The 19,094-nt window shown below is 34.7% G+C and overlaps 1 protein-coding gene across 2 annotated transcripts in view; it reads left to right on the plus strand.

Moving 5' to 3' along the window:
- ADGRB3 (adhesion G protein-coupled receptor B3) overlaps positions 1-19,094 on the plus strand; it is a 754,183-nt gene that overhangs the window by 308,868 nt on the left and 426,221 nt on the right. For both annotated transcript variants that reach the window (XM_054491608.2, XM_054491609.2), the window contains exons 4-6: positions 1,344-1,508; positions 14,300-14,464; positions 14,883-15,047. In XM_054491608.2, coding sequence (XP_054347583.1) covers positions 1,344-1,508; positions 14,300-14,464; positions 14,883-15,047 — 495 coding nt within the window. The remainder of the gene's footprint in view (positions 1-1,343; positions 1,509-14,299; positions 14,465-14,882; positions 15,048-19,094) is intronic.

Raw genomic sequence — 19,094 nt, forward strand, 5'->3', positions numbered from 1 at the left:
CCAAAAAGCACATTTTTTCTCATGCCTTTTTATTGATGTTGTCTATTAGGGTGCTATTATGTATTGTCTCAAGTATTAAGAATTAGGATGAGAGTGGTGATTTGACCATGCAGGGAAGGGATCAGACACTGAATATTTTTTTTTGGAAGATGGAGTCTTGCTGTGTTGCCCAGGCTGGAGTGCTATGGCATGATCTCACTTCACTGCAACCTCCACCTTCCAGATTCAAGTGATTCTCCTGCCTCAGCCTCCTGAGCAGCTGGGACTACAGGCACACAACACCATGCCCAGCTAATTTTTGTAGCTTTAGTAGAGACGGTGTTTCACTATGTTGGCCAGGCTGGCCTTGAACTCCTGACCTCAGGTGATCTGCCCACCTTGGCCTCTGAAAGCACTGGGATTACATGCATGAGCCACCACGCCCAGCCTAAATACTGAATCTTGATGGTCTTTTGCAAAATATAACAATATTTATTCACGGTGGTTATTCTGAAAGAACACAAATTATGTTATTTAAGATCAATTGTGAATTCATTGTAGTAATATGTTTGAAGAATTGATATATTCATATTTATGTTAAGCATAATTATTTTCTTTAGAAATTTATATAAATTAGGTAGATTTCCAGTTCTATCAAGTTGTTAGAGGAGGAAAAGCATCTTCTGGTTTCATAGTCATTAGAAAGAGATTATCGTATTTTCCATTCATTTTGAAACAGGGCAAAGAGGAATATTTTATGTGAGTAGATACTCTGAAATTCCTTTTATTCAAAATATGGTAACTTTAAGCCCACATTTTTAAATGGCAAAAAATCTATTTTCTAAAATGTGATGTTAAAAGTTAATATGCACTCTCAATTTTCAGATTTTTAAAAATTTTCTAATATAATAGAAGTCATTAATCCCAAAATTTTATAAATGTTAGGAGAATTATGTTGGGCCTTGGCTATCTAAATAAAAACTGAACTCTAGGAGATTATCTCTGTTATAAGAGATTTAGTTTTCTATATTACTAGTTGATATTATTTCAACTTAAAAATAATTTGTGACAGTTTTACCATAAGGGAGAGAGATGCATTTCCGTTAAACACAAGGAAAGGTTTAAAATTTATGACATGAATTACTGTTCAAATGCAGAAAAAAGCACATGCAATTTTTCATTATTTTAACGAATTTTTAAATTAATAATTATATTTCGTGACAAATAAGAATGTTATCTCAACTGAGTTTTAAAATATCTTTACATTTGTCTATTTAATGAGTTTTGCTTTTTAATTATAAAGAAAATGATCTTTGATTTTACTTCTCTGATTTTGTTGTTGAAGCTTCTTTGCTTTATTACAGTACACGGAGTATGGGAGGAATGGTCACCATGGAGTTTATGTTCATTTACATGTGGTCGAGGCCAAAGAACAAGAACAAGGTCATGCACACCTCCTCAGTATGGAGGAAGGCCGTGTGAAGGACCTGAAACACATCATAAGCCTTGTAATATTGCTCTTTGCCCAGGTGAGCCTATTCTGCATTTGGTTATCTTTGTATTATGTGCTTTTTATATGATTCCTAGTGTACACAAGAAATATTAAGAGTACAACCTTCATTCAGTCACACTGGAAAATGTGTCCTTTCCATTGTATCTTGCCTAAAACTGGGTACTTTTCTTGATTCTATCATATGTAGTATTGTAGAATATGTCCTTTAGTGTCAATCAACATTTACCTTTATTATATTTCTACAAATGTGTATATTAATATTTTCCACTAAGATTTTTATCTGCTTTGGCTTTTTCCTTCTGGGAAAATTACAATGAATTCTAAAGACTTGAGATTAATTATTGCCTTTACACTGAAACTAGAGAGATCTGATTTAGAGCCAGTTCTTCCTGTGTTATTCTCTTACATTTATTCAATTAGGGAGTGGCAATGTACCACTGACCATGTGCTAGGGAATCAGACTTTCTAGATCTCTTGCTAGATGCATAAAATGGCTAAATTATAAACAATTTACAATCTTTATGGGATTATGAAGACTATGCAGTCTGTTCTTAGAGTGCATTTATGTTATCTTAAATTTTTAAATTTTTACTTTTAAATTTAAATTTTTAAATTTTTCTTTCCTTTAAAATGTTTCTATTCTATTTTATCTATCCTTCATAATTAATTTCACCCATTATGCTAGAGGGAAGCCTTCACAATGCTGCCATTTAGTTTATTCAAACATCAAACAAATTCCTACAAAATAAATAAGAATAATGTCCAGCTTCAAAGGACTTACAAGTTATAGGAGAAAATACACACACATAGATGATATAATCTCTCAGGGTTAGCAAAGACACATTTTAAAGAAAGAGATAGACATGAATGGAGAATTGCAAAGGCTAAGATGGCAAAGATCAATATAAGTAATCGCTCTCTTCTTGGGGAGATTTTCTCATTAGCCCATTTAGTCACATATTCTGCATCCAAGCAACATAGCTGGGATCCCAGTACTGTTGTCCTCCAAACATATCCTGCAACTTACCCTCAGTCCCACTGACCCTTTAAATACCCTCAAGTTAATGTCCTGACCTATGAAGCAATGCTTCAAAGTCCTTCTGGAAGTTTTAAATATATGAAACATGAAGAATATGAAAAACAATCCAATGTGTAGATATGCAAAAGTCATCTAACAAACTTAATTGTTCCCTTCAGAGAAGGACTACTAGGTTCCTGTACTTAATGACTAGAATTAAAGATGAAGGCAAATAATTATAATTATATTATTTTACTAATATAAATATTTCCTAAAATTTTATGAATTCTGTGAATTATGAATCTAACTTATGAGTTAATATTCATACAATTATGAATATTAGACGGTCAAAACCATGATTACTTATTTGTTAACCAGCACTAGAAAATCTATTTATGAGATCAGTAACATTCTGTCTTATTTCTCTCTCTATAAACACACAGGCAGGCAGACACAAACATATGTAGTGATGCCTTGTGCTTTCAACAAAGATTTGGAAAAGTTTATACTTTTTAAATTTTTTTAAATTTTTTTCAATGCTCATTCTATGTAACATTTACATAGAATCAAATATAGTTTACTCTTATTTGTCCATGAAGTGCAAAGAAATAGACAATATGGAGAAATAAAAGATAAGAACTAACTATAGAAACTTTTTAAATACTTTTGTGTTACTTCTTTTATGTCAGCTAGACTTCATAAATACAAACATAAAAATGGCATTGATTGGTTAAAATACTGTGAACCAAGTTTCTCATAGTCTACTTTCCATTAACTTTTCTAGGAGCAAAATCCTTAGATATCAGTAGAGAGGCTATGTTATAGTTCAGATGTGAAAACTCATTTTCTTAAGTTGATACGGTTGTGGAACTTTATCACTCAAGTAGTAACACAAGTTTTTAAGCTACTTGGATATTAGTGGTATTATCTTATCATTGGAAGCACTCTAAGTCCAATAAAATCAGATGGCTTTCTTTCATGTAGGTCCTTTATTTTTGTGCATTATGACTATATTATTTGTAAATGTAGACTAGCTCATATTCTCTCATAAGTGAACATATGGGCATATCCTTGAGTACTTAAACGTATCATGTGCCATTTCTGATTTCCATTATTTTCATTCTTGAATTTAGTTGCATGGTAAAAGATGTAGGATTCTTATCACATTGTATCCCTATGAACTTAGTATCTGAAAGTGAACTCTAATAACTAGGATTTTTTAAGTTTCCAGGCTGTGCCAAAAAAATTGACGCTATGATTTTAAAATATGTAGGTTTATTTGGTGGAAACATTTGAAATTCTCTTTAGGACTCATCATCTTATAGCTAAACTCAGGCACTTTCACTGGGTATGAAAGCATCATCAACTATCAATGAGATGTAAGGCACTGCTGAGAAGTATATATAGTCCCTGATTTCAAAAGTTTTCCTTTGCATTCAGAAGATTCAGACATAAGCATATGCAAAGTTGAATGCAGTTCTGAAAACCTCATATAAATACACTAGCTTCAATGAAAGATGGTAACTTGAGGATTCAGTGGTTTCAGGCAACATTTTTTCTAACCATCCTACATGATATCCCTAAGCTATCATATTAAAGAATAAAGCTATGATAGGTACATCAGTAGCGAAGAATGTAGATCAGGACCTGCACTAGAGTGTGGACAAGAGGAGGACAGAAGAAACATGTAAAACCACAAACTGTGTCTCCCACTACTCACTACTTTTGCAGGATTTGACGGGGAGGGCTGTGGTAATAATGGGCAGTGACATTTTTGTGTGGGATAATGTTAAAGCATTACAGTTGTAAAGCCTCCTGTTTTTAAGAAACTGCATGAAACCATTCTAATGAAATAGACACTATGTAGGAATGACATGCATTGTTTATATCAAACAATGAAATACTTTTATGTATTCAGAGTTTGATATATACCTATAAGTAGATAATATGCTATCAGATTCCTTGCTGAGTCAATGCACAACTTCCTCCCACTTCTTTTGAGGTGAAAGAAAACCATTGCCTGAGATCCATATAAGGAGGAAGGAAAATGAAGATGTAGTATTTCTTAGTGTGAGTTGTTAGTTACTAATTTGCATCCCCTGTCTGAGAACAGGGGGCTGATACTAATGAAGCAAGACAGGCAAGAGGCATAGAGCATCAAAAGGAATTTCCTGGCTCATAAACATAACGTGGTCTATTCCTTCTTTTGTAATCTATACTAATAATTAAAATATTATGGAAAGGTGCATGTTTGTGTGTGTATGTGTGTTCGGTGGTCTTTGTGGTCTGTTTTACTTATCTCACCAAAGTTCTGGTGGTCCAAACTATTTCCTCTGAATTTTCATTGTAGTCATTAATTGATAATTAACTTATTAATGGTCAATTCTCAATTAATAATTTACATATTTGAGGATAAATAAATTTTCTTTTATTTCCTGTTTCTCTCTCCATGCAACTCTATAGATACCTGGTGGAAACAAGAAAAATTACTATTAAGTGGATTTTCTTGACATGAACATTTCCAAATTTCTAATATCCCAAAATTTAAAGGACATTTTCTGTCTGTTTCATAATACATCGATATGATGAAGCAAAGTGATCTTGGACTTCTGCAAGAGAACACATATTTAAATTTAGATTTTTACCTTTTAATATAATTGTGTCACTCATCTAATCTTCAGTTTATTCATCTGTAAAATGGGGACAATAGTAATACCCACTTCATAGGACTTTGTGGGATGCTGTAAGGTAGAGAACCTGATAGGGAGCAAATACTGTGAAAGTGTTAGTAGTAGTATATTAATGCCCTTCAACCAAAGTTCATCAGAATCACACCTGTAGCTGACCTAGCTGAATTTGTTACTCTTGAGAGTGAGGGGAAACTAACATAGGGAACTGTGGGGATGTCAGCAATGGAGTGTTTGAAATACTTAAGGGATTTGAGCTTTTGTTAAGTGATTTGGCAGAGGGTTTAAGGAAGCGAGCAGCCTTTGTTCTGAACTGGATGCTGTTCGGAAGGTGTGACAATTCTATGGTTGGATAATAAACCTTAATAAATCATCTAGGTGAAGGGAAGACCAGCCATAATTGGTAAAGAAATAGCAGTCACTCATATTAGCTGAGAAAGAAGAATGTTTGATACTTTGTGAGTTGCACTGTGACCTTGTTTTTGTCTCTTAAGTGTCATTGTATGCTACTGATGTTTTCTGATATGGTTTAGGTCTAACTAGAGATAACAGTTTTTCTGTGAGCATCAGGCAAGCTGCTAATTAGGTCTAGCTGTAAGTGTCTTTTTATGGTGATTCCCCCTCTAGGGCGATTTGATCACTTTAGAACCCTCTGTCCTTAATGGCCTTGATTTTTATTAATATTTAACAGGAGAAAAGTGTCGCACGTAATGGAAAGTTGCATTTTCCAGTATGACTGCCATTAAAATTATATAGATATATCTATCCAAAATAAAATTTATATAACCATTTCCAAAATTAAACACTTCGGGGAACATAAAAAGCTTAAGATCTTAGCTAAAAGCCTGAAGTTTTATACTAATTTTCTTTATAGCTTTTTACTTTATAGTAATATTTTCCCCTAGTCAGTAGTTGAATATTAGAGGAGCTAATGATTTAAGTTTAGTTCTTACTGTTTTCAGTGTGGACACTTCTCAATCTGATATGTTTCCATGCAGTAGAGTATAAATAATATAGGGGACAAGGATAGATAATAATTGGGTGACAGATTAAAGACTAAAATAAACGAAAGTTCTATTGGTAAATAAGTCTTCATTTATATACTGAAATATTTATATATAAGTAGATTTAATTATATGAATCAGTGGGAAGAAGAGTGGTCTGTTATTCAGAAGATGTAGATTAAAGTTCAGTCACAATCCTTAATTAAAATATTTACTTGGGTAATTTATATACTCTATTTTTCAATTTCCTTTTTTATGAAATGGAGTCAGTATTAATTACCCCTCTATATTACAGGATTGACATATTATTATAATTAGGTAGAAATACTTTGAATAGTAAAAAATCTATGTAAATTAGAGGATTTTTTAATGATTTATATGAATATATTACTTTAAAATTAAGGGATTGTGGAAGAAATAGGTCAAATGAACTAGGAGTATTATAATTATTGAACTCTACTCTCTTAGTCGTAGACTCAAAGGGATTCTTCTCCCAGGTTTTTGCTAGGAAGAAGTACTTTCATACAAGCTGTGTCAGTCTGTTGGGCTGAGCAGTGTCACACCCGTCAAGCTGCATTTGAGAAATGCTTTCCTGGGAGCCCAAACCCTGCCAGAGAGATGCTGCCATGTTGCAGATTCCAGATATATTTCATACTCTTACAAACCCTAAGAAGATAGAAAGAATCACCTAAGAGTAGGGCCTCATAAACAGATAGACCCAAATATTTCTGTTATATAGAGCAAGAGGCTTCAGTCTGCTATGAACCTAAAATTTTGGCCTACAGCATCCATGGGAGGATTCCCTGCCCTCAGTCTCTCTGCAGGATGCCCTTCTGGTGAAGACAGTGAATGGAAAGATTCTCAACATTTGCTGGAACTTGGTTCAAAGGTCCCTGGTTGTGTTTGCATGAGTTTGTTGTAATTTGTAACTCAAATGCTGCCTCATTAACCTGTTCTTTAATTGATATGGATTTTATCTTCTTAGGCTTCTAGCCTGTTGTATGACAATTATATTTGTTTTATGTCATTTTAGATTTTGAGCATTATTCCAGTGTTTTTTCAGTTCTTAGCTTAAAAGATTTTTAAATTAATTGTGTCTTTATTAATCTTGGCTTGCTTTTACCATTTAATATTTTTTTCTCATTCAAACTTTAACTTATCAACTTTTTTTATCCTTCTTAGCCTTACCATTATCATTTGTTTATATTTTAATTCTAATTTTTAAAAATGATGTTGCATTTTTATTTTCCTCCTATGTAGTTTAGTATAAAATGGCAAATGGAAGACAGATTTTTGCTTCTCAACATATGCCCAAAGCAAGAGGTTGTACTCTGTTTTTTTAGAGACAGGGTCTTGCTCTGTTACCCAGGCTGGAGTGCAGTGGCATGATTTTATCTCATTGTACCTGGGAATCCTGGGCTCAAGCATCCTCCCACCTCAGACTCTTGAGTAGCTGAGACTACAGGTGCGCAATACCATACCCAACTAACTTTATTTTTTATTTTTGTAGCGACATGGTCCCACTATATTTCCCAAGCTGATCTTAAACTTATACCTCAAGCAGTCCTTCCATCTCAGCCTCTCAAAGCTCTGGGACAACAGGCATGAGCTACTACGCTGGGCAGAAGTTGGACGTTTGTACATTTCAGTCTTGTGTCCCGAAAGAGTCTTTACAGACCCCTGGGTAACTCCCAACTCAATACAAATCTGAACTCTCCAACTTTGCCATCACAAAATGAAATAACTTTAAAGCCAGTATCCAAAATTTTTCTCCCCCTTTATTCTTTCCTACCTATGACTTAATCAATCAAGAATATTCAACCCAGAACAGTAGCTGAAATGTTAGTTTTATTATCCAAAATATTCACAACATAATCTAATTTGTGGTTCTTTTTACCTAACCTATTCTAAGTTGCCAAAATTTACTGGTCAGGATGTAAAAACAGACTGAAAACAATATATTTATTAAAATGTATTATAGAATTTAATTTGGCCCTTGTACAAAGAAGGCAATTTTGTCTTCAAAGTGAGCCCAATTGCAACTCCATATGTATGGTGGGAGGAGGTTAATATAACAAAGTAGACTCCAGGAACCTGGCAATTTAGTCTTTGCAGTTTTAACTCTTCTAGTTTCAGAAAATATGGTAATTTATCACACTGCTGAAGTGAAACTTTAATTGTCCCCAGTATGACACTGGTATATAAGGAAGCGTGTTACAGGATGGTAAGGCAGGCTGCTCTCTCAGCATTCTCCCAGCTTCAAAACACAGCCTTATTATTCTTGATTCTTAGTCACTTTTGTAGAATGGCTCAGAAAGCAATAGACTTTTGGAGTTTTTAAACTGAAAACTAACATTAAGAAAAAAGAATCCAACTGCAAGTGCTTCTGATGAGAAAGAAGAGAAATTGAAACAGCCTAAGAAAGTGTTGATTCTGACCTGGCTACATATGAGAGAAGAAATTATGTATTCTAGTTAAGTGTTTATTAAATGGTGTTCTATGAATTAAAAAAGAAGTTAGGTATTACATTTCAATTAAATTTGAGAAGTAAATTTTTAAACAAAGGTTATTTATTGCAGTACTCGCTGCTTTGTGTCTAAAATGGCATTCCAAATTTCACCTCAAAAAGATAGAAATTTTGATTTAAGGGCTATAGACACCCGGATTGTTGAACACTAGTCTAACCCAGTTCAATAAAATGATCAACCCTTTAGCTATTTGATTCAGCCAAAATCCTAAAAGTCAACCTTAATTTTCTATTTTTCTACACCCTACCACAAACCTGCCAGTTCTACATCCAGAAAACATTGTAAATTCATCCATGTTTTTTCTATGCCCACTGATGCGACCATAATCCAAGCCACCATCAGCTCTCTCTGGACTACATACAGTATAGTCCTCCAATATTTCACAGTACCCATTCTTGCCCCTGTACCATCCATTCTACACAAAACCACAATGTTAAGTTTTAAAATGTAAATTCTATCTTATCACTTCCTTACTTTAAAATCTTTTCATACTTTGCATCTTCCCTGGTCGCATGGCCTATAGGGCCCTATAAGATCTGGCTTCTGCCCAGCATCTGAACCCATCTCTTGCCACCTCTCCTTTTCCAGGATCCCCACAAGCCCCAGCCTTCTCTCTGTTCCTGAACACAGATCTTCACATGCCAACAGATATTTTACATGTAAAACATTTTTTAGTGCCAAATATGAGACATTGTTTAATTTTTAATTTTTCTTTTCAGTGATACTCTGGATTTTTAAAAAATTTTTAGTGAATTTATTTTACAGTCCTCAGCCCCATAACATTTCTGGAAACATTAATGTCATTTTATTGAATAAGAAAAAAATGGAGGTCAGGGAGTCTTTGGGGAGGTGGAAATTAAGAGTTGGCTCTGTCCAGTGATTCAGACTCAGCTCTAATATCGTCCTCTCCTGAGACTGCCTGAGCACTCCCTATCACATCGCCCTCTTTATCACGTTGTCTTCATAACACCTCTAGTGAAATGCTCTGGTTTATTCATTTACTCGTTTATCATCTGCCCCCACTACAGTCCCCAGACTATATGTTCATAAGAGCAGAGTTCAGCCAGTCCTTATCACCACAGCTCGCCCGTGGCGCAGTTGAGCAATGCCAATCACAGACTAAATTCTCTATAAATCTTTACTCCTGTGTGTGTTAACGAGACTCCAAGAGGGATTGTGGAGTGTTTACGTTTTGCCAGCTTACCAGGGAACTCTTTTCTGACAGAATACTGAGATGTGAATCAGTTTTCAATAGAAACACAGTTTCAGAAAGAAAACTTTGAGGTATTTTTAAATTCGTAGGTTTGCAATGACCCTGAGAGGTCCCTCTTACAAATATTGGAAGTAAGCCATACACAAGGAACAGGCATTGAGTGGGGAGAGACATCGATTGTCTCTACTACCTCGCTGCTGAGCCAGGTAAAAAGTCAAGCCTGCATGCAGGGTTGAAGGAGAAGCAGCTTCCTCACCACTTTAGCTCCCCAGTTAAACGTCAGATAACAAGAAAAAAGCTGTTCCTTCACATCTTGGAGAACCTAGATGAGTGGTTATAAAAAAAGAAATAGAGATATATAATATGATAAATTGTTTTTATTTTTACATTTCTCTACATTTATCCCTAAAAGATAATGCACAAATTCTATCTGGAAATGCTTAAATATCCAAAACAGAACTCTTAATTTCTACCCCCCTAAAGCCTCCCTGTTCTCTATTTTTTTCTCATTCAGTAAAATGACACTACTGTTTCCAGAAGTGTTATGGGGCTGCGGCCCATAAAACAAATCCATTAATAATTTTTTTTAATCCAGAATATCACTAAAAAGAAAAACTTAAAAATAAAACAATGTCTCATATTTGACACTAAAAATTATATATATATATAAAATGTCTGTTGTCTGTATATATGTATGTGTGTGTATATATGTGTGTTTATATATATATAGTCTGTTGTCTAGTTTTTTAAGTTAAATTTATGTATTCCTCTCCTACCTGACTTTTCAATTATCTATTTTCTCAATGATTTGGACTTGACACACTAAAGAAATATTAGGCCTTTCCTCTTTTGTTTTTTATATCCAATGAGTTATTTTGTCTAGCCAATTCCTTCATAATAGTGCAATTACACCAACATGGCACACATATACATATGTAACAAACCTGCACATTGTGCACATGTACCCTAGAACTTAAAGTATAATAAAAAAAAATTTAAAAAGCTTGCAAAAAAAAGTGCAATTAATTTTCAAAAAGGATCTTTCGGTTCTTAGTGTAAAATAAAATCGCAAAAAATGCCCACTTGATGTATCTTCAATTTTATTATTTTTTCTGTTACTGACTGTGAACAAAACTGACCCCATCTAAAATACATGTTTTGTTGATGTTTATGGTAGCGTTGAACCTCAAATTGCTCCTCAGATTTCTAATATTAACTCACTCTTAAGCTTTAACATTAACACAGAATATGTACATGGTCAGAAAGGATTGAACAACTATAACTATAAATATATGAATTTAAAGTCTCAAAACATTTTATTATTATTGATGCAGTCTTATTTCAGTAAAAGCCTGATGAGCAAAACACTTCACAAATAGATGTTCTTGTTCTTCCTAATATCATCTCAGCAAGGTCCTTCCTAATTCTTCATCGAAATACAATCCCCTGCCAAATTATCTTCTCTCTGATTTCCACATTTGACTTGCTCATTCTAGACACCACATCTGTGCTACACACTCTTATCCTCTCTTTGCCAGAAAACATATAACTATTGCATTCATAATAAATCATACTCAAAATTTACCTTAAACCAGAATACTTAAGGACATCACATAGTCCTTTATTCTAGTAACTCAGCACTAAGATTAGCTTAGCAGCACCTAATTCACCTTTGTTAATGTGCTGCTTTCTTTCTGAATGTTCTCAATAATGTGCATAACTGTACGTCCTTTTGCCAAATAGACTGTAAGGTGTAGGGCATGAATCTCTTTTTATAAACCCTTCTCAGGATGCTTAGGATGGTGAGGCTTCATACTGCAAGCTCAATAAATGTTATCTTTGAATAGAAAAATTCTGAAATGAAAAATGCACTCATGTTTAAAGCCAAAATAGAGGGGAAATAGATAATTTATAATATCCTATTGCTTCACTAGAATTTTCTTTTTAGTCTGGAAAATGGACTACATAACCAATATGATTGTATCAGGCACTTTTAATAAAGTGAGATGCTAAAATTACATTAATGGAATGATTAAATTGGCATTTTGTGATTTTTAATCTCATAAAGGGTTTATTAAGTACAGCTGGATACCTGTGAAACACCCTCTTTTTAATACCTACATGTAAGGCTTGAAGTTAGGTTGAAAGTACTTATTATATTCTGCCAGGCTTTCTTGTTTATTTGGATGGATTTTCATAGCACCATTAGCTTATTTTGAAACTTTAGATTTGTGGTGAATTCTCTTTCACCTGTGATCAAATTGACTAAGAACCTTGAACTGATATTGTAAAAAAGTAGACATCCACAGACTGATGCATTTATAACATTTACATGCTAGTTTGCACATTCTAATCTGGAAAGTATTTTTGGTTAACTCCTTTGCTCATTTCTATTTTGTGGCATATGGGATTGTGCCTTTGTCAATGCTGACTTTGTCTAAATTGTCCATAACTCACCACTCTATGTCTATTATAATTACATCCCCAGTAGATGCAGTATGTCCTCTGAAAGCCTAAATACTTCATGTTTCATGTTAAGATGGTATTGTCTTTAAACATTTATTTATTTATTTATTCATTTGCATGCAGAATGTCCTAAATTATAAAATTTTTGAGGTTAGGATTTATATTCTTTTATTTCTGTGTATCTTGTTAACACCTATCACAGTGTCTGATGACTAATAGGTTCTCAAAAGTTATTTGAATTAATGAATACATGAATCTCAATTTGAATCTCCCAAAGATAAATCAAGCTGAACAGTCTATATTACATTCCAGTCATCAGAAAACAGCCATCTAAGAGTCACCCGGATCCTCTCTTTGCTTCAGCTCTCATGGCCAGTTCTTCAGTTTCTTCTCACCACCCGTTCCTAGTAACTTTCTAATCTCTCCAAGACACTGCATCTGCACTGCCTCATCATCACAGCTCAGATCCTTCCCAACTTCTGTAATTTGTTCTCAATCCTACACTAGATCTGATCATAGTATTATGTATTATTTAAATCATTCAATGGCTTCTTTTTTTTTTGAGACGGAGTCTTGCTCTGTCTCCCAGGCTGGAGTGCGGTGGCGCGATCTCGGCTCACTTCAAGCTCCGCCTCCCGGGTTCACGCCATTCTCCTGCCTCAGCCTCCAGGAGTAGCTGGGACTACAGGCGCCTGCCACCACGCCCGGCTAATTTTTTTGTATTTTTAGTAGAGACGGGGTTTCACCGTGTTAGCCAGAATGGTCTTAATCTCCTGACCTTTTGATCCACCTGCCTCGGCCTCCCAAAGTGCTGCGATTACAGGCGTGTTCAATGGCTTCTTAAACATCTGAGAATAGTATCCAAAATCCTTAACACAGCTGATGAAAATTTTGCAAAATCTAGCCTCTCTCTTTTTTAAAACTTCTGCAATCTCTCCTCACTCAGCACTCTAGATGCCTTTCACAATGACCTTCATCCAGTTCCTGGAAATGCCCATGATTCTTCTTCCAAAGATCTTTGTATATTCCTCTGCATGGAACATACCTTTATCCTAAGTATTTTCTCTTTATCCTTCAAGGCTTGCCTGAAGCCTCAGTTTGTCAAGGAAGACTCTCTGGACCTTCCAAAGTCTTATCTCACAATGTCCTGAATCTATCCTTTGCAACACTGCCATGTAATTGATTTATCTAGCATGTAATTCATGGTTTATTTCTAGGGGTTCTTTCTCTAAAATATGAGCTCGATAAGGTCTTGCTCAGTATTTAGTTTGTTCACTGTTTTATGTACCCCATCTCCTAGCACAATGTGTTGCATCATTGAGTAATCAATAAATATTTTTGGAGAAATAAGTGAATCAAAAGATATACTAGAGGCCAGACATAGTGGCTCATGCCTGTAATCCCAGCACTTTGGGAGGCTGAGACAGGTGGATCACCTAAGGTTAGGAGTTTGAGACCAGCCTGACCAACATGGTAAAACTCTGTCTCTACTAAAAATACAAAAATTATTTTGGGGTGTGGTGGCAGGCACCTGTAATTCCAACTACTCGGGAGGCTGAGGCAAGAGAATTGCTTGAACCTGGGAGGCAGAGGTTGCAGTCAGCTGAGATCATGCCATTACACTCCAGCCTGGACAACAGAGCAAGACTCCATCTCCAAATAAAAAAAATAAAAAAGATATGCTGGATATATAAAAGAAAATGAAAGTGGGAAAATAAGGTAATAATATTTGGGGAGTTAATAAAATCTCAGGCTGGTGTGACCTTCCATTGTATTCATTCATAGTCCATTGATTGGGGTTCACCTTCAAGGGTGGTTTTACCAGGTACTTTCTGTACAGCCTGTCCTATTGGAAGATATCCTTATGCTGTCTCTTTTTCTGCTTTGGTAGTTGATGGACAGTGGCAAGAGTGGAGTTCGTGGAGCCAGTGCTCAGTAACGTGTTCGAATGGGACTCAGCAGAGAAGCCGGCAGTGCACTGCAGCTGCCCATGGAGGCTCCGAATGCAGAGGGCCATGGGCAGAAAGCAGAGAGTGCTATAACCCTGAATGTACAGGTAGGGCTTGATTCCTGCATATAATGGGCACATTATAAAATGTGTCAGAACTATGCCAGAGGGTCCTGAAAGAAGATAATCATTATATATATGTGTGTGTGTATACATGTATTTATTAATGAAGCCGATTATACCAGAATTTATTCTAATGTATGCCATGCTAATAAAGTAATAAAATTCAGGAGATGAACTACGAATACATTTGAGGAAGTTTAGCACTGAGCTTGCACTTTTTACACTTTTTTACACTGTTCTTCGCAATGCTCTGTATTTGACCTGTAAGTTAAATATTTGAATAAAGTTTATTCACAGTGGTAGATTAACAAAAATGGAAGGGGTAGTAACATTCTCAGATTTTAAAATTTTTAAAGGAGTGTGTGGTAGATGACTGACATTGCCCATGAAACATTTCTTTCAGCCAATGGTCAGTGGAATCAGTGGGGTCATTGGAGTGGTTGTTCCAAGTCCTGTGATGGTGGCTGGGAAAGGCGAATAAGGACCTGTCAGGGTGCAGTGATAACGGCGCAGCAGTGTGAAGGAACGGGCGAAGAAGTGAGAAGATGCAGTGAGCAGCGATGCCCTGGTGAGAATGAACCCAAATTATCCCACAAGAAACATTTTGTAACCTGAAAAAAAAAAAAAGATTTAAAAATATTGTCATTGGTTAAGGGTCATACTTCCTCAACTAAAGAACTACTAATGATAGGTGGCAATTTACTTGTTTCTGTACTATGTGGGGCATCCCCTGTTTATGTGTCATAGAATCGTTCCATGTGAAATATTTGTTTGTGGAGAATACAAAACAAGTTGCCTTAGGATATATATATATATATACTGGAAATGTAAAGACATAAGAAAAGAATGAGAAGATAAAAAAGTGTCGCTGACATTCAGATGCTTTTAAGTTCTGTTGCTAATTACTCTGACCTTGATGTGTGACCTTGGTTATCTACATTTACTTGCCTTTGCCCCATTTTTCATTGGCAAAGGAAATTCCTATGAGGAATGCATTTTAAAATGAGAGTATAAAGTCTTAATTGCTAATGAAAAAATGAAAGTCCTGCTACGTTAAAAGATTTTACATATAAGCAGAGAAAATAATGAAAGGTCAGAAACTGCCTAGATTATACAGCACATATTTTACAGGATCATTTAGAACAAAAACTCCTTCCTAATCATGTGTACCTTCCATTAAAATATTATTGACACACTGAGGACTCAATAAGTAAGTGAAAGTCAGGATTTTAGAATGATATCCTAAGAAAAATATTATAAATATACTAAAGATGTGATAGGACAGAATTTTAAAATTTGACAATATAGTGCCAACGTGCTGAACCTAGAGAATTTGAGGACCCACTTAGACTCCTGTTGCTGCTAGTAACTCTGTGAGCAAGCTCACTGATCTCTCTGGCTGTCTGATTCCTGGGGGTACAGTGAGTACAGCTGGTTGTGGGATCTTTGAGGTTCCTTTTCAGTTCAGAATACTATGAATTTCTGCTTTTATCTCACATGATTGTTTCAACTTAGAAAAACTAAGGTATTGTAAGAGATATCTAGGAGTCAAAGCTTTGTATTTTTCCATAGTTAGAATTATAGACTTCTCACAGTACAACACTAAGAATAACAACAGAACTGGATTTTACGAGTAACAATATGTCAGTTGGAGTTTTGTGGGGGTTTAAAAAAGATCGAAAATTAGGGCCAGGCATGTTGGCTCACACCTGTAATCCAAACACTTTGGGAGGCTGAGGCAGATGAATTACCTGAGGTCAGGAGTTTGAGACCAGCCTGGCCAAAGTGGTGAAACCCCGTCTCTACTAAAAATACAAAAATTAGCTAGCTGTGGTGGCATGCACCTGTAGTCCCAGCTACGCAGGAGGCTGAAAAAGGAGAATAGCTTGAACCCAGGAGGTGGAGGTTGCAGTCAGCCGAGATTGCACCACTGCACTGCAGCCTGGGCGACAGAGCAAGGCTCTAACAAAATCAGTTGTGTTAATTCTTAAGGCCATATGAATTCAATATGATAAAAAGTAACCAGCATGCAGGGTTGTTAAGAGGATGATACCTATTCAGATTAGCACTATGAAAGTCTTCCAGTGCTGCGTAAGAAGAATTAAGATGTATTAAACAAAAACATGTATTTTGCCTAGGGAGAAATTTCACAGAATAGTAAGCATAATTAAATCAACTCCTTCAATATTTGATGTTATCTAAACCAGTCTGGGCATACCACAGTTCTTTTTTTTTTTCTTTTTTTTTTTTTTTTTGACATTTTCTTTTTTTTTTTTCTTTTATTATTATTATTATTATTATTATTATTATACTTTAGGTTTTATGGTACATGTGCGCAATGTGCAGGTAAGTTTGGTGGGTGCAGCGCACCAGCATGGCACATGTATACATATGTAACTTACATACCACAGTTCTTAACTGGTCTTTTAAAACTGTCTTTTGTCTGCATATATAGAGCCAAGGTAGTACTGCTGCGATCAGATTTACAGAGATTGCCACCTGCTGTTTGAAACACATTTTACAGATCTATTTATGAAAAAGATAGTGTACCTTATTTGCTGGGCTTGTTTGCTGGCTTTCATGACCTAAGGCAGGTTAAAAAAAATCACATAAAACTAAAAAAAATTATATACACTACACATTTTTGTTATTATTAACATTTTCATTTTACTCCTTTTAATTATATGATATGAAAAGAACCATAAATTACTTACAAGCATATAGATACCATTTTCATAATTAAAAAGAATTCTCAAATCAGCTAAATAATTTAAACATCACTACTTATACAGGGGCAAAGAAAAATAAATAAATATATATGTGTGTGTGTGTGTGTGTGTGTGTGCGTGTGTGTGTATATATACATATACACCAAGCTTTTGAATATATCCTTGTCTGTGAATTTATATAAACAAAAATTGCATTGTCCATCAGAAATTGTGTGTGACTGTTAATTTCAAAAATACCTCTGCTTTCTTAGAGAATGTTTTTAATTTACAAAAGGGGTTTTTCTTTTATATTAATTATTTAACTTTTTATGTACAGTCACATCATCCCCAAATTATTTTATCAAGTTTTTGATAACTGTTTTCCATATTGTACTTGATTTATATACTGGAGTTCCAACTCTGTTCAATGTCCTCTCTGTAGTCAATATGTATTACTGTTGTGATTATGAGTATTGCGTTCCTAATTTCAGCCATTATATTGCTTCAAATTTACACACTGACAATATAAATTGAGAAAGCTTTCAAATTACCGTAACATTGTTCTAAGGCACCTTTGTCTTTGTGTTAACAACAAAACTTCAACAATTTTTTTAAACAATATGCTTTTTCTAGTATTATTTTTAGTCTATTCATTCTTAATTTTTCTTCAAGTTGCTGAAAACAACTACTATTTATTTTATACTTCACTTAATTTGGAGTCAAATGAATCAAGTTTACTAAAAGGCCTTTTGTTGTCAGGAAGGAGAAATGTAATATATGAACATCTTAGAATAATTAATGAAAATAATGATTAGTCATCTGGATCTAATCAAAAGCTGTTATGATGTCTACTAAAAATGAAAAATAAAACTATTTTCCCCTCAAGATTAGGATATTTCTTTGCTGGTAGATAGATAAAATAAAAGTATTAAAAATATCATCATTGACGACAAAAAATACATTTCTTTTGTTTTCATAAAAAATAATTGTAGAAATAAAAAAACATTTTTTAAAAATAATGCTAGCTGGGAAATAGAATAGCTACAGGGGAGATAATAAGTGGTCCAGTTTTTAAATTGGTCAGACTCACCAGATAATGGTTTCATTTATCTCAATCTCATTGTGTATCCTCAGGCTTTGAAGGTTAAAATGGTAGGATGGTAATAGCTCCCCTAATTTTATTAATTGCTACAATGTCATACATAATATTTTTTAGGTTTTTAGTTTGATTTTCACCCCAATATTCCCCTGGTTAATAATATTCAGAAAGCAAGTGTTACTGCTGGATTGTCCTAAGTTTACATTCTAGCTTCCTAGGAACCACTTTGCCCTGCTCCCAGGAGAAGGGCTTGCTACTTCTATAACTCCAATTCTAGGATCATTACTCTTTAATCATTAACTGCTAAGTTGGAACCTACCATTTACAAGTAAAAATTACACTTTATTTATACATAAAATTTCCTTCTTGGAACCACAGCTGCTTTGTCTGTAAGTGGTGGGTGAAGCCTCCAGGTTAAATGTGCTGATAAACACTTGTGAAGTAAGCCAGCCATATCATAAGTGTATACAATATTAGCAACTTAGACCAGAAATGTAGGAATTATTGTAATGTTTATCTATAAATATTCATACTAAAGGAGGGCAGCCATAGTGTTGGTAATGCAAAATTTGTCTTGAACACTGTAATACACTTGTATTAGGATTTGGTGCCCTATAATATAGCAAATGTGATCCCCATCCCCACCCTGCTTACGAGAAATGTCATTCTGGAAGTGACGGTTCCTTATTTGTATAAGGTTGCTCTCCGACAGGATTATGCCTTCTCTGGAGACCAGGAGAGTCTTCCTTTGGTCTCTAAGTAATTGTCTTTTAACTTAGCTTCAGTAGGAAAGAAGAAGAACAAAGCT

Source organism: Pongo pygmaeus, chromosome 5, assembly GCF_028885625.2.
Source record: "Pongo pygmaeus isolate AG05252 chromosome 5, NHGRI_mPonPyg2-v2.0_pri, whole genome shotgun sequence".
Classification (NCBI taxonomy): domain Eukaryota; kingdom Metazoa; phylum Chordata; class Mammalia; order Primates; family Hominidae; genus Pongo; species Pongo pygmaeus.